The sequence below is a fragment of the Gadus morhua genome, chromosome 7 (assembly GCF_902167405.1).
Source record: "Gadus morhua chromosome 7, gadMor3.0, whole genome shotgun sequence".
NCBI lineage: Eukaryota > Metazoa > Chordata > Actinopteri > Gadiformes > Gadidae > Gadus > Gadus morhua.
Genome location: NC_044054.1, coordinates 8,880,534 through 8,896,983, shown reverse-complemented (window position 1 = coordinate 8,896,983; position 16,450 = coordinate 8,880,534). Strand labels below are relative to the sequence as shown.

The 16,450-nt window shown below is 45.0% G+C and overlaps 1 protein-coding gene across 2 annotated transcripts in view; it reads left to right on the top strand.

Moving 5' to 3' along the window:
• LOC115546845 (glycerol kinase) overlaps positions 1 to 16,283 on the top strand; it is a 37,939-nt gene extending 21,656 nt beyond the window's left edge. For both annotated transcript variants that reach the window (XM_030360615.1, XM_030360614.1), the window contains 8 exons: positions 1,201 to 1,279; positions 1,866 to 1,962; positions 3,008 to 3,092; positions 9,179 to 9,299; positions 10,537 to 10,680; positions 11,080 to 11,166; positions 15,168 to 15,254; positions 15,532 to 16,283. In XM_030360615.1, the coding sequence (XP_030216475.1) occupies positions 1,201 to 1,279; positions 1,866 to 1,962; positions 3,008 to 3,092; positions 9,179 to 9,299; positions 10,537 to 10,680; positions 11,080 to 11,166; positions 15,168 to 15,254; positions 15,532 to 15,542 (711 nt within the window). In that variant the 3' untranslated portion in view covers positions 15,543 to 16,283. The remainder of the gene's footprint in view (positions 1 to 1,200; positions 1,280 to 1,865; positions 1,963 to 3,007; positions 3,093 to 9,178; positions 9,300 to 10,536; positions 10,681 to 11,079; positions 11,167 to 15,167; positions 15,255 to 15,531) is intronic.
• Positions 16,284 to 16,450: the final 167 nt, after the last annotated feature.

Here is a 16,450-nt window from a genome sequence, read left to right as displayed (position 1 = left end):
ATAGACGTCAGAGAAACGGCTGCGTCGGGTTCTCCGACGTCTCTGGTCCTTCCACATCCTTCTGGAGTTGCAGTTCAATCTGGACTAGAGAGTCAAAGCCAACGTTTCTTCCCCCAATTCCTTCTCCACCATGGCCGAGAATCAATACACGGGTCTTATTTTGCTGACCCGCACCCGCGAATTACATTCCGTACCCGACCAGTCCTGCTATAAATTTATACCGACGCCCAAATGTGTCATAAGGAAAATTAGACACATTAGATTGAACGCCGTGGAATTACAGTATCTGGTGTTTGGCGTGATGCTTTAGATTGCTGCGCAAAAAAAGCACATCATCCACTGTGGACGGTTTTAGTTGACTCCTCTGCACCTTTTAATAACCTCTCTAGCCCCGGAGAAGTCTCGCGCTGCTAAGGCGTCCGACCCTTCCCGCACCCGTCTCCGACACAGTACCTATTATTTTTTCCCCGTTTCATCCAAATTGTGTGGTTCACCCGTCGGGTACCCGAACTCGTGCAGGACTCTGGCCGATATAACACCCACTACGAGTCTTTACTTGTTGTGGAAGTACCGGAGACGTCCGAGAACCCGACGCAGTCTTAAATTCACAATATCGTCCGGAGGCGGACACAGCTTTTGGCCATGATATTATGCATTATATTATATAGATACCTATATATTATGTTATATTATTTAGATATAGAGCTTCCGGGAGTCCGCAAACGGCAACAATCACTTCTCCATGCTGCTGTTCACACTGGACTGCAGGGAGTGAACGCTGATTGGCCGTTATGTTAAGTTGTCAGGGAGTGAACGCTGATTGGCTGTTATGTTACGTTCTCAGGGAGCGAACGCTGATTGGTTGTTATGTTACGTTCTCAGGGAGCGAACGCTGATTGGCTGTTATGGCCCACTTTCAATACAGATTCATGTCTCCTCTGGTGAAATTCTCCTTTAAGTTGCCCAAGTTGATAAAACCATTTGTGGAATGAGTATTTACCGCATCATTGCATTTCAGAAACTCTGTGTGTTTGATACATTGTTACAGTGTTTCTATCTTAGCTCAACCCCCTACTACACTCATGTGCCATGTCACATGACTCCCGGGCATGTAGCATGTACTTTTGTGTCTAATGCGGCTTTTCCGTAATAGTATGGAAGTGTGTCTTTTGTGAGTGTAACGCCAGCTTCTTCCCCCAGGGCTCTGTGGCCATCGCCGGGGCCGTGGTACGCTGGCTCCAGGACAACCTGGGCATCATCCAGACCTCGGAGGAGCTGGGTACGTGGCCAGAGGAGTTCCATCTGTAGGCTCTGGTTAAGGCCCAAACCCATAACCCTACCCCTAACCCTTAACCCTACCCCTACGAACTGGCACGACAACCCTTCAATACCCAGTTACAGTACGTCATTAGTAGTCGTTGACGGGGTTTTAATCTTTACATTTTTATGTATTTTTTTATACAAAATCTGTCTCTGGAATATCATAGGGGTATGGTTGTAGGGGTAGGGTGAAGGGTTTGGGTTAAGGGGTGTTAAGCTCAGTTTCAATTCTAAGACATGGTGGACGTTATGAACCAAGGAAAATGGAGGACATCTAATAAAACTCGACGGTGTGCGTTGTGTCTTTTGGTGTTTTTTTTTTGGCGTTAATTCAATTAATTGATCAATAATATATATAAATTAATATATTTGTATGCTGGAAAATCTGTTCGCCATTTAAAGGTGTTGTATGTCATATGTAGTTATATGCTATATGAAAACCTCAACCAATCGGAATAACAAATCGTATCGTGGCTTGAATTCCACTTTTGGAATTCTATTATTGTCTAGTATTGATAACGTGGTTTCTACCCCGCTAAATGCAGAAAAGATGGCCGCCTCCGTCGGTACCTCCTACGGTTGTTATTTTGTCCCAGCGTTCTCCGGACTCTACGCCCCCTATTGGGAGCCAAGTGCAAGAGGGTAAGGGGCCGTGGTAAAATGTCTTGTTTTGTATAAATAACAGCCGTCTCACAGTGGACACAAGGGGTCAAAGTGGTAAGCATTAGTACTACATTTTTTTACTTTATTTAACTTATTAAATTTTTATTGTATGACAATGTTTTTATGTGAAGCACTTTGAGTCTGGCTTGTGTATGCTTTATAAATAAAGATGCCATGCCTAAAGCGTACAAATTATGTTTCAATGTACAAATAAACTAACGAATGATAACGATTTTATATCAGTTATTACTTGAACCGAGCCCTATCTTTTTTGTGAATTTTGCTCATTCGAAAGCTAAGCCGTTAAATCATTGCCATAGGGCTTTAGATTTTTGGTTAAAGGTCAAAGGTGAGTGTGATAAGAGGTTACTAGCCATTTTTAAAGACTGCTTCTCGTGACATCCAAAGTGGGCGTGTCCACCTAGATGTACAACGGTTTGCTGTAGTCCACTGGGTAGGCTGGTAGACTGATCTATCCAGCGTACACGTAGGTAGACACACCCACTTGTGATGTCGGTAGAGGATTTTCAAAAATGCTTGTAACGGCTAATCACACTCACACCTGGTGGCATAATGTGGGACCTTATAAAGCAGAGGAAGAAAGTGTTCTGTATTTGTCAGGTAAAAAAACTTACGCCACCAGTTTGACTCCTCAGTAGCAGTCCTCCCTAGCCTGGCTATTGCCAGACCAAGCTCAATTGTAGATTGCACGTTGGTCTGGGGAGGCTGCTGTAATTTTCTTCATCACAAGAGGCGTGATCGACGGGCCTAGTTCAACTGACTCTGTACGCAATTGGCTGCTTGCCGTTGCTTTCCTGTCGTCATTGTGTTAAACCAGCCAATAGCGCCCCAAGGGGAGAAGCCAGCTTGGTGATTGGCTCCTTCAAAAGCGTATCAGAAGCAGAAAGATTTATATTGCTCTTCTCCAAACCCTTCTGCAAAGCGAATTCAAATCGCCGGTAGAATGGGCTTGGGGTCTAAATCCTCACATGACTCTTCTCTGTCCCTCTCCCTCTCTGGTCAGGATCATTTGCGGGCTGACGCAGTTCACCAACCGCAAACATGTGGCGTTCGCAGCCTTGGAGGCGGTGTGCTTTCAGACGCGAGAGGTAAGATGTGTTTGCATGCGGAAAAAATCTCAAATAATTAGCAACATCTCCACAACAGTGGTGAGGAAATGCTATACCATAGTATGTATTTCAAGTTCAAGTTACTTTATTATGTACCCAAAGGTAGATTTTGTTTGCAGTATAGAGTCCTCATGCACACAAATAGGGAAAAGGAGGCACATATCAATAATTATTATGTAGTTTTACTATTGGTTTAGTTCACCTCATCTTTAATCGGGACCTGTTAGAACTTTAGTAATTTTTGATATGTGCCTCCATGTATTTTTCCTATTTGTGGGTATAAGGACCCTATGCTGCAAACAAAATCTACCTTTGGGTACAAAATATAGTAATTTGAACTTGAACTACAGACCATGGTTTAGCATTTTCTCACCACAGGTGTTGCTAATTGTTACTAAATTTTCTGGGTTCTGGGTTACCATGGCGGCGCGACTGATGCAGCGACCACTCACTCTCCCGATGATGCAGTGTTTTGTTTGTTTAAAGGGGAACTATGCAGCTTTTTTGGCTTAATTTACCTTAATATAACGGGTTTAGAGTCATTGTGATGGTTTTATTGCACTTTTTGGTTTGATTGGTCGCTGTTTCGACTCCCCCTAGCACATTTTGGTGGAGAAAGGGGAATATGGAAGTTTCTGCCGGCGAGTCAGCGACCCGCCGCCCACTCTCGCTGGACTCTTGGGTCTCGCGAAGTAACAAATTGCTTTACGGCACTACAGACCCACAAACACAGAACCCGCTCGATATAAACACACGTAGAGGAGGGATTGTTACATTCATCATGGATCAACCGACTAAAAAGAGACAGAGAAACCCAATGTCGGAGGAACAGAAGAAGAGAAAAGGGAGACGACCGACAGAGAGGCCAGACACGAGTAAACGTTGGGCGAGCTTCTCAGGAATAGCGTGAACTGAAAGAAAAATCAGACGCCGACTTGGCCGTGATGCTTTTGAAATTGTAAGTACCCTTGGGTGAACTTTGTCTTCGTGGCTGTCTTGATGTTGATAATCTCTGTAAAAATGTGTTTGCTCGACCGTTTCGTGAGCCCTGTATGTTTCTAGCTTGCTTGCTTGCTGGGGTGTTAGCGTACTCGCTACCAAACACCTTTTGTTCCATGATTTTTTTGCTATTCGTCTGTCTCGTCCCCCAGATACAGGCTAAATCCCTGAATCCAGGTTTTGTTTTTTTAGATCATAGCTATTCAAATGCCCCAGATTTTCCTAAGAGTGTAGCCTATATCATGTGATATGTCCGGCTGGTCATATTATGCAGTACCTTGCACTTGAGCTGCTAGTTAGCAAATATTCGTTGGAAACAGAACTGTTACATTTTACGAGACATGAAGCTCCATTATAGCTTTATCCATGTTATACCTTTGGTGTTCCCCGCGTGTAAACATGTTTGTAAAAATATGCTTTGTATTTTTTCTTCGTTACAAGCGTTTGCAAACAGCCTTGTTATGAGTTATCGTTACGAGGCTTGATGACCCAAGACGGCTCGGCCTGATTGCCCCGGTACAGCCACCACCGTCATCCGAACTTGTGCGGGTACAAGTGTCTCGAGGAAATCCAGAGAACCATCAAGAAGATGCTAGACAATAGCCGTAAGGCAAAAACAAACCGTGAAGAACTGTCACTTACATTATTTTGTGTGTATTATTGAACAAATGAATGAAAGTTGGTGCAAACATCTGTTGTATAAAAAAAGGGAAACGTTTTAATACCATATTCAATAATATTTATTTACAAACATTTGCACGTAAACATGTGTCCCTAATCTTCCACACGCAGCATCTGGCTATGACAACCTTCCTGCGGGGACTGGCGACAGCATACCCTCTCGATGTCAGAATCCAACTCCCTGCAATTCCGTACACAAGTGACGTACTTGAGCAGATACATAAATATAATATTGCTGCGCAAATTGTTAATGCTATCGTTATGTATTATGTTGGCCAACACTCTTACACTGATCGTTCTGTTAAACCAAAGATAAAAAATATATAATTTAGGATATAAAATCTCCCCGTCAACTATAAAAAAGGATGGGTTTATGTTTATTGTAACACCAATACACCATTTCAAAATTTATAACCTTGTCTACTCTTTATGAACATCCACATGGCTCCACGCATTCGCCGGCTTCTTTGAAAACAAATGCCCATGGCTAGCGTAGAAGTGCATGGGGAAGGGTCATCTACGAGTTGTTACGACTAAAATATCTACTACGAAGCTGTAGGGGGAACTGTGTGGAGAAAAGTGTGAGCGCAAACCGAGAAAACGGTGACGAAATGGCCGATCTTGCATGATATCTGCAAGAGCAAGCTTTGCAACGTCTTGGACATTGCAACAGAGACACTTAAGGAGCTCGGATTACTTTGCCGTCCTGCGATCTCATCGGACTCAGCTGCCACTCCTCCCCGAAAAAGGATACGTCAGAAGCAGTGTGCGAGGAAGCAGAAGAGGGGCAAGCATGGATGTATTCGGGCTATGCTAGCGGCTGGTCCGAATCACCGAGCCATACCATCTATCCTCCTGGCTAACGTCAATCACTGGACAATAAAATGGACCATATACGACTGCTGAGGTCAGCGAATCGTAAAGTGAATAACTGCTGTGTGCTTGTTTTCACCAAAACACGGACTGGAGGTGGCGGGGTCTGTGTTTACATCCAGGATGTGTGGTGCCCTGACGCTGCGGTAGTATGATCATAAGGTGCCGTCCTTTCTACCTACCGAGGGAGTTTACTGCGATTTTGCCATTGCGGTGTACATCCCTCCAACCTCCACCAGCAGCGACAGGAATGCGGCACTTTGTGAACTGTATCAGACCATCAGTGAACAACAGACGGCACACCCAGATGGATTCATCCTCGCTTGAGATTTGAATCATGCTGATCTTAATACTGTCCTTCTAAAACTCTACCAGCATGTTAATTTCACAACAAGAGGAGATAACATTTTGGATATGGTCTAGACTACACACAAAGGAGCATACAAGGCCTCCTCCTTGCCCCACATCGGACTCTCTGATCACATCACTGTTATGCTCATGCCAGCCTACAGACAGAGAGTGAAAGTCTCCAAACCGGTTCGGAAGCAGGTACGTGTGGGGCCTGCCTCCTCTATTCTTCAGGACTGTTTTGGAACAATAGACTGGGAAATGTTTAAACAGACATTGAGGAGTACACAGACACTGTTACTTCTTACATCAGGAAGTGCATCGATGATGTTACTCGCACAAAGACCATCGTCATTCGGGCTAACCGGAAGCCATGGCTGACGGGGGATGTCCACCGGCTGCTGAGTACCAGAGACAACGCCTTCAAATCCGGGTATGAACCTGGCCTGAGAACAGAGAGAGCCAACCTGGCATCAGGAAAGCAAAACAGGAAAATACAAAAAAGATAACCTGCCACTTAAAAGACGGCAGAGACGCACAGAGCCTGTGGCAGGGCTTTCAGACCATCACGGACTATGAGCCCGCGCTACAGACGACAACATCTCTCTACTCAACAACAGCTTCTTTGCACGGTTTGAAGCCACAAACGATACAAACCCAGAGAAAACTTCACCCACCTCCCACGATCATGCTCTGTTCCTGTCTGCTGCCAGTTTGAAGGACACCCTCCACTATCAACTCCCACAAGGCAACGGGCCCAGACAACATTCCAGGCCGTGTGTTGAACGACTGCGCAGAGGAGCTTAAGGATGTCTTCAAGGATGTCTTTAACACAGCTTGAGACAAGCTTCTGTTCCATCACATTTCAAGGCCACCATCATCATACCTGTGCCAAAGAAACCTGCTCCATCCTGATTCAATGACTATCGCCCTGTGGCATTGACCCCCATCATCATGAAGTGTTTCGAACGGCTAGTCATGTCACACATCAAGTCCATTCTCCCCCCCCCCCACCCTGGACCCCTTTCAGTTCGCATACCGAGCCAAACGGTCCACAGAGGATGCAATCTGCTCTGCTCTCCATCCAGCCCTCACCCACCTGGACTCAACAGACTCAGATGTGAGAATGCTGTTCATAGACTTCAGTTCAGCATTCAACACCATTATCCCACAACAATCATCTGTAAACTGGACCAGCTTGGGCTCCACGCCTCCCTTTGCAACTGGCTGCTCGACTTTCTCAGTGAGAGGCCACAAGCAGTACGAGTCGTCAACAACACCTCCATCAGCATCACATTCAGCACAGGGACCCCCCAAGGCTGTGTACTCAGTCCCCTGCTCTTCACCCTGCTGTCTCACGACTGCATACCAACCTACAGTGCAATCATACGGTGAAGTACGCAGACGTTACAACTCTGGTGGGTCTCATCACCAGGAACGACGAGACCCACTAAAGGGAGGAAGTCAACCTTCTGACAATGTGGTGCAGAGACAACGACCTCCTGCTTAATGTCAGCAAAACCGAGGAGATTGTTGTTGACTTCCGGACAGGCCACGCCGAACACCCACCACTGATCATCGATGGTGCTGCTGTGGAGAGAGGAAGCAGCACAGTGAGGACCTCGCCTGGGCCCCCAACACTGCATCACAGGTGAAGAAAGCACAGCGGCGCCTCTACTTCCTTCGCAAACTGAAGCATGCGAAAGCTCCTCCCCCTGTCACTTTCTACCGGGGCACCATTAAAAGCATCCTGTCCAGCTGTATCTCTGTGTGGGGCGGGAGCTGCACTGAATACAGCAGGAAGGCACTGCAACGCATGGTGAACCCAGCTGGAAGGATCATCGGTGCACAACTCCCTTCCTTGAAAGACGCATACATCACCCGCCACACCCGAAAAGCAACCATGATTGTGAGCGACGCCAACCACATGCTGGCGTCTGTTCAGCCTCCTGACCTCTGGGAGAAGGTATCGGAGCCTCCGTGCCCGCTCCACCAGACTCACAAACAGCTTCATCCACCAGGCTGTCAAGGAAGCTAAATTCTCTCCCCTCTCTCCCCTCAGCGACATCCACCAGCTGTCAGAAAGCTGAATTCCCCCCCCCCCCCAAAACAGACTGAAATTTTTTTCACTACCACAACTCTAATTAACTTGTATTGAAACGTGTGCTGCTTCTCTTAGATTTTATTATCTTTCTGTCTATCTTTCTAGTAATGTCCTTATCTCTTGCGCACTTCAATGCTTACTTTTAGTGTTGTCTTGTCTGTTTACTTTTAGTGTAGTCTGATCTGTTGTGCATGTGCACTTTATCTGTTCACCGTGGGATAGTGAGCAACGTCATCTCGATTGCTTTGTATGTCTACATGTGAATAAATTGACATTGAGGCTGACTTTGATTAGCGGCAAGAGACTCAGTGTTGGTCATACTATAGAATGATTCAATGCATGTTTAGTGAATAACCCAGAACATAAGGAACTTTAAAAAAGAAAAACCGCATACTAAATCGCAGTATTGGTCGAAATAATCGCAATTCGATTATTTCCCCAAATCGTTCGGCAGTAACGCAGAACACCATGTGCTGACTAGGGCTGTTCGGTTTGACGAAATCGAATTGCGATTTTGTTGATCCTATATATTCATTCATTCATTCCGTACATTTTTGATGATCATATACGTATATCCATTCATTCAATCATTCATTGCATTCATTCATGATGATCCGATTCGTCGCTTGCACTCACAGGGTTTAAACGGCTCACAAACTTGGCCGTGTGCAGGGACCTGGGCTGATAGATTATGGAAAAAATGATAATCACGATTACTTTGGTCAATGTCACACAAGATTATTTTTCAGCATTTCCCTCCAAAAAGAAAACCTTTCTAACTGAGACCTTTGAAAAATTCCCCTTTAAAAAAAATACACAAAATGTTAAACTAGAAAATAATATACAAATATGTATCCAGTTGTTCTGTACAAAACATTTAGTGAATAAAATAGATATACTTAATTAAAATTGTAAAAAATGTACACAATTTATTTAAACTTGGTTATATTCATTTGGAGATTTTGACCTAAAATAAATCAAATCAAAATCACAAGCAAAATTCAACTAATTGCTTAGCTCTAGTCGGGACTGAGTTGTTGTTCTTGTTGTTTTCCTTCAGATCCTGGATGCCATGAACCAGGACAGTGGCATCCCACTTAGCCAGCTGCAGGTGGACGGGGGCATGACCTCCAACCGGCTGCTGATGCAGCTGCAGGCCGACATCCTCTGCATCCCTGTCGGTGAGACCAGCTAGCAAGTGCTTTGTTTGTAGCATCTGTTAGCTCGGTTTGTAGTATCTGTTGGCTTGGTTGGTATCCCCGCCAGTGAGACCAACTAGCGTTAGCTTTGTTTGTAGCATCTGTTGGCTTTGTTTGCATCCCCGTCGGAGAGACCAACCAGCGTTAGCTTTGTTTGTAGCATCAGTTTGCTCGGTTTGTAGCATCTGTTAGCTCGGCTTGTAGCATCCTTTAGCTCGGTTTGCATCCCTGTCGGTGAGACCAGCTAGAGTTAGCTTTGTTTGTAGCATCTGTTAGCTCGGTTTGAAGCATCTGTTAGCTTGGTTTGAATCATCTGTTGGCTTGGTTTGCATCCCCGTCGGTGAGATCAGCGAACGTTAGCTGTTGGATGTTACCAAGTGACGGCTCATTTGCATACATATGCAAATGAGCTGCCGCTCCTCTATTGGACAGTGACATAAAGACTAAAGAGTCAGAGACACAGCCGATTCCATTCAAAACTTAACATCCGAACAAAGTCCTATTATCAAAATGTTGTGGTATTTCGATACTTGAGGGTTAGGGTTTTGGGGGGGGTTGTTTCCTCTGCATACCACTAATAGACACCCCAACGTAAGATGCGGTGTCCCTGTACCTTATCTGATCGCTACTGTTATGAAGCGGTTGTCTGCGTTTTAGCTATCGAGTCATCCTCGCAGAGCAGATGACCGTTAAAGTTATCGTCACCAAAACTCCCTTCTGTACTGGAGAGATTGACAAGCGTATTGGAACGCAACAGGTCCGTCTTGTTGCTTTCCAGATGTTTTTTGGTTGACCCTTCCCTTGGAAATCCAAAACGGACAGAGGTTGAAGGCCGAGACGCGTTCGCGGTTTTGCTTTCATCACCCCTGTTTTAAAGGTTAAAGGTGAGATATTATACCACTAGGTGTGAGTGTGATTAGTCGTTAATAGCCGAAAATCTGCCACTTTTTGTGTTTTAGTGACATCACAAGTGGGCGTGTCCACCTAGATGTGCGCTGGATAGATCAGTCTACCAGCCTACCCAGTGGACCATAGAAAACGTTGCTCATCTATCCGTCATACATCTAGTTGGACACGCCCACCTGTCTGTCCCGAAGAGGCAGATTTTCGGCTTATGACGGTTAATCACACTCACACCTGGTGGTAGAATATGTCACCTCTTTAAGGTTAAAGGTTGTCATGGTGACGGGCGGGTGGGGTTGTTTTTTTCTTTACGCAGTGAAGCCGTCAATGCCGGAGACCACCGCCCTGGGCGCGGCGATGGCGGCCGGCTCAGCGGAGGGCGTGAGCGTGTGGAGCCTGCGGCCTGAGGACCTGAGTGAGGTCACCTCCGAGAAGTTTGAGCCGCAGATCAACCCCGAAGGTGAGAATTCGGGATCGTTATCGGAAACTGGGGTTCGCATTAGGAGTTCGGGATCAATAACGGAAACTTGGGTTCTGATTATGAGTTTGGGAATGTTGACCGTAACTGGGGTTTGGATGAGGAGTTTGGGTACGTTAACGGAACCTGAAGTTTGGTTGAGGAGTTTGTGATCGTTAACTGAGGAAGTAAGACTTGCTTTCTGCTAAATCTTAAAGGGGACATATCATACCACCAGGTGTGAGTGTGATAAGCCATTACATGCAGGTTTGAAAATGTGCAGCATTGTGACATCACAGGTGGGCGTGTCCACCTAGATGTGTGCTGGATAGATCAGTCTACCAGCCTACCCAGTGGACTGTAGCAAACGTTGCTCATCTATCCGTCTGTCTCGCTCGGCAGAAAGTGAATTTCGGTACGCACGCTGGAAGAAGGCGGTGGAAAAATCCAAGAACTGGGAGACGACGGAGCCCGTCGCCAACGGCAACGGTAGGATCCGTAGATTTTATTTTTAAGTGTGCATTTTAATTAAATGTCCAATCAGGTTTGGTCAGTTTTTTGTCCAAAAATGGTACCAATTATTCCTTATCATTATTAGTTTCAATAGTCCTTGTTGATAATGACCTTATTTATTACAAAATGGTATTATTATAAAGATTATACATAAATGACCACTGAACAAGATAGGCAGAGAATGCAATATTACATTTCTCTACCCTAGCAGAGCCTTGTTACAGCCTTATATTCTTGATAATGCGCCAACGTTGGCTCAGCCTGGCTCCGCCTCTTCCGCTACATAGCTAAGATGGCTGCCGTTGAGTACCAAACATGTACATCGATCCACACTCCGCAGTTTAACTGTTTTGAGTACACCATCCGGGTCATCTCAGTACACTTCTTTTCGCCCCGATCTTAATTGGAACGCCCTACGTACTCAAACTAAGTACAGGGCTCCAGACTTATTTTTTTAACTAGGAGCACTGTGGCCCCTAACTGAAAATTTTAGCGGCGCAACCAAAACGTCTTCTTTTTTTTTTTAGGGGCGCACATCGTTAATCCACATGCCAACCAAATATTCACATTTCTAATAATTTTCACTGTATTACTAATAACTATTTTGATAATAGATGCAGAAATTACAATGTGCTGTTTCAAATTGAGTGTCACATTTAATTGTGATTCTCATCTATCCCAACGGTTTCCAGGTTTGAGCATGCAAGTACTGAAGCGACAGTTTCACGGGAGTGCGCCCGCTTATCGTGCCGCTTGACAGGACATTGAGGCTCCTCTCTGCCCGCTCGCCTATCCATTGAGAATGCATTATCAGGCCCGACAAACGTGTGAAACGCCCTTTATGGCACCTGAAGCAGTGTCCTGCACTGGTTCTGGTGACCCGCAAAATTTGGATGAAACAAGTCGGGTCGGACGCCTGAACAGCGTGGGTCGGGCGCGGGTTTTGCGATTGCGAGCGAGACTTCACCGGTGCTGGATATGTTATTCAGGAGCGGAGGAGTCAACTAAAATCGTCAACAGTGGATGATGTGCTTTTTTTGCAGAGCACCAAGCCAAACACCAGATAGTGTAATTCCCATCTAATGTTTCTAATTTTCCATCGGGTGCGGGTCGGGTGTCGATATCAATTTGTAGCGGGTCTGGTCGGGCTATTGTCGGAGCACGGGTCGGATGCGGTTTGAAGTATTGCGGGCACGGGCGGCTGCGGGGTTTGTAAAATAAGACCCGTGCAGGAATGACTTGCACTGGCACACTAAGCCTTTTTATTTTTTTTATCTGTCTGTGGTAGCCAGCACGCTGTTCTTCGCTGGGGCGTGCTGGGGAGGAGGCATCAAGGCTGGGGAGTCAAACAGACTCAACAAGCTGGTTAGGAAAGCCAGCTCTGTTGTGGGACTTGAGCTGGACAGTCTGGAGGTGGTGGTGGAGAGGAGGATGAGGGACAAATTCAAGTCCATCATGGGCCACTCCTCCCATCCCCTCCATGCTGAGCTGTGGCAGATGGGGAGCACCTTCAGTCACAGGTTGATGTTCCCCAGGTGCAAGACGGAGTGCTTTAGGTGCTCCTTTGTGCCGGCAGCCATTAGGCTGTTCAACAGTGCCTGATGATGATTGTGTTTGTGTACGTTTATGTGTTTGCATATGCATGTGTGTGTGTTTAGGTATGCGTATACAGGTGCTGGTCATATTATTAGAATATCATGAAAAAGTTGATTTATTTCATTAATTCCATTTAGAAAGTCAAACCTGTAGAATGTATACATTCATTCCAAACAGACTGATACATTATAAGTGTTTTTTGCCAAAAAGAAGATGATTATAGCTGACAACCAATGAAAACCCTAAATTCAACATCTCAGAAAATTAGAATATGGTGAAAAGGTCAGATATTGAAGACACCTGGTGCCACACTCTAAATTGCTAACTAACTCAAAACACCTGGTAAAGCCTTTAAATGGTCTCGTTTTGATTCTGTATGACACACAATCATGGGGAAGACTGCTGACTTGACAACTGTCCAAAAGATGACCATTGATACTTTAAAGAAGGAGGGCAAGACACAAAAGGTCATTGCCAAAGAGGTTGGATGTTCCCAGAGCTCTGTGTCCAAGCACATTAATAGAGAGGCGAAGGGAAGAAAAAGATGTGGTAGAAAAGAGTGTACAAGCAAGAGGGATAAACGCGCCCTGGAGTGGATTGTCAAACAAAACCGATTCAAAAATGTGGGGGAGATCCACAAAGAGTGGACTGTAGCTGGAGTCAGTGCTTCAAGAAGCACCACACACCGACGTATGCAAGATATGGGCTTCAGCTGTCGCATTCCTCGTGTAAAGCCACTCTTGAATAAGAGACAACGTCAAAAGCGTCTCGCCTGGGCTCAAGACAAAAAGGACTGGACTGCTGCTGAGTGGTCCAAAGTTATGTTTTCAGATGAAAGTAAATTTTGTATCTCCTTTGGAAATCAAGGTCCCAGAGTCTGGAGGAAGACAGGAGAGGCACAGAATCCACGTTGCCTGAAGTCCAGTGTAAAATTTCCACAGTCAGTAATGGTCTGGGTTTCCATGTCATCTGCTGCTGTTGGTCCACTGTGTTTCCTGAGGTCCAGGGTCAATGCAGCAGTCTACCAGGAAGTTTTAGAACACTTTATGCTGCCTGCCGCGGACCAACTTTATGGAGGTGACGATTTCATTTTCCAACATGACTTGGCACCTGCACACAGTGCCAAATCTACCAGTACCTGGTTTAAGGACCATGGTATCCCTCTTCTTGATTGGCCTGCAAACTCACCTGACCTTAACCCCATAGAAAACCTATTGGGTATTGTGAAGCGGAAGATGCGAGACGCCAGACCCAACAATGCTGAAGAGCTGAAGGCCACTATTAAAGCAACCTGGGCTCTCATAACACCTGAGGAGTGCAACAGACTGGTCGACTCCATGCCACGCCGTATTGCTGCAGCAATTCAGGCAAAAGGAGCTGCAACTAAGTATTGATTGCCATACATGCTGAAACTTTCCATGTTCATACTTTTCAGTTGGCCCACATTTCTAAAAAATCATTTTTTGTACTAGTCGTAACTAATATTCTAATTTTCTGAGATACTGAATTTGGGATTTTCAGTAATTGTCAGTACTAATCATCCAAATTAAAAGAAATAAACATTTCAAATATATCACTCTGTGTGTAATGAATTGATATAATATGTAAGTTTCACGTTCTGAATATAATTACTGAAATAAATCAACTTTTTCATGATATTCTAATAATTTGACCAGCACCTGTATATGTGTACATGCATCACCCATCTTGATGTTGGTTCTGTTTGTCTTGTTTTTGTCCCTATTTTAACTATAAGCTTCTACTTATGCATTAGCACTTTGTATTTATTGCATTGTTATTTTATCCTGTGTCCTTCCACTGCTGCTGGGCTGTTCTGCAACAAACAAATTTCTCCTACGGGGGATTAATAAAGTTGTATCTTATCTTATCTTAGCTGAAGGTCGGAAGAACGAGGCAATAGTTTGCTTGCTCATTGTAAACGCACGTAGCAGGTTGTGTGAAATCCTCTCCTTCACACAGACGTTTATGCGCGCTCGATAATCTCTACGACCCTCCCCCTCGACACATTAAGCACTTAAAGTGGCCATTCCCTATCCTTCTTACACTCATTGGCCTAATAAAGATTCCGGATTCATTGACGCGCCCCTTCCACGTTTGACGTGTAAAAAAAAAAAGGGCAAATTTACTGGTCGCACATGCGCGACCAGATGGGAAATTCGGTCACACACTCAAGTTTTGGTCGCAAAATGCGACCATTTGGTCGCAGTCTGGAGCCCTGAAGTATGAGTGCAGATAGTATGGATATTGGAACTCAGCAATGGTGACAATCCTCCAGTTTATTTTCAACTGATTGCTCCTCCCCCCTCCATGTGCCGGATCTAAAATGGCCACCGGATCTCGGAACACGGCACCGTCATCAGGCGAGACCAGCATCTTCTGCAGCGTCCCGCTCGGCTTCTACATCATCGGCAGCATGCTAATGCTAGTCGGCGCCAAATACATAGCAGGTCAGTGTACACTGTGGTTTCCGTGGCGACTGAGTGTGTTGCAATTTCGGTATTAACATATGTGGGTTAGTCACGACCACAGGTACAAATTGAATGTATTTTTTACTTTTTATAAATTAATGACAATATATATATTTAATCATATTTTTTTTTAATCACATTTTTTGAAAGCAAGTTTCCTTAAAAAATACAAAAAAATCGTATTGTAATTTCTTTAAGAAAAGTATCATGAATTAATTATTAATGTCATAAAGTTTTATCCCCCGTCTCATTGTAGGTCACAGCTAAGGTCAAACCCAGAGAGACCCGGGAGAGAGCAGAGGGGACAACGGTCTCCCGCCAAAATGACCTCGTTCCCCCCCCCATAGCAGTCGTTGGTTTTCTCTCCTTCCCTTAAATTTCTTTCCGGAACCCAGAGGTGACCTCACCACCCCGGAGTGTACAGATGCTTCCTATTGGACGGAGAGTTCGGAGAGGGGGGTCGGAGCTGAGCTCCTCTGTGACATGAAAGACGCACATAGACAATGAATGGGAATGCGCTCGCACACCAACAACACAGCATTTAGGTTAAGGTCTGAACGCGATCTGACACAGAGCTTTCTGAAAGTGTTTTGGTTTAAGTGTAAATGTGAATGGAAAACAGGGATGGGACTTATGTTTTTCGGCACTGGTTAAGAGTAATTAAGTTATTGTTATAGTTCTCATCAATGTTAACTATTATTTGTCTGTCCTACCTTTCTGCACTTGGGTGTTCCATGAACGAGAAACAATCGACATTCAGAGCACTTTACGTGTGTGTGTGTGTGTGTGTGTGTGTGTGTGTGTGTGTGTGTGTGTGTGTGTCTCTCTCCCCTGTCTGTGTGTGTCTCTCCCGTCTGTGTGTGTAAATAGTTAGTGGATTGTTTTATTAGGGCAAACCGTCGCACATGACACTGAAAATGCATCCTGTTTCAGAATGTCGCTGTGTGTGCCATTGTGAAACCGCACCCAAGCATCCAGTGAATAAATGCATACAAATATGTTGTGCGACATTCGATCCAGTCATTTACACAAGCGTTGTTACAACAGCAGGATTAAGGATCGATGGATATTAAAGGGCTGTTTTGGTTACACGTCCTTGCGACAACCTTCACTATCAAAAGAGACATTTTTGTTCCCTCTCCCACCAAATAAAATTCATGGGGCCACCAAACCTA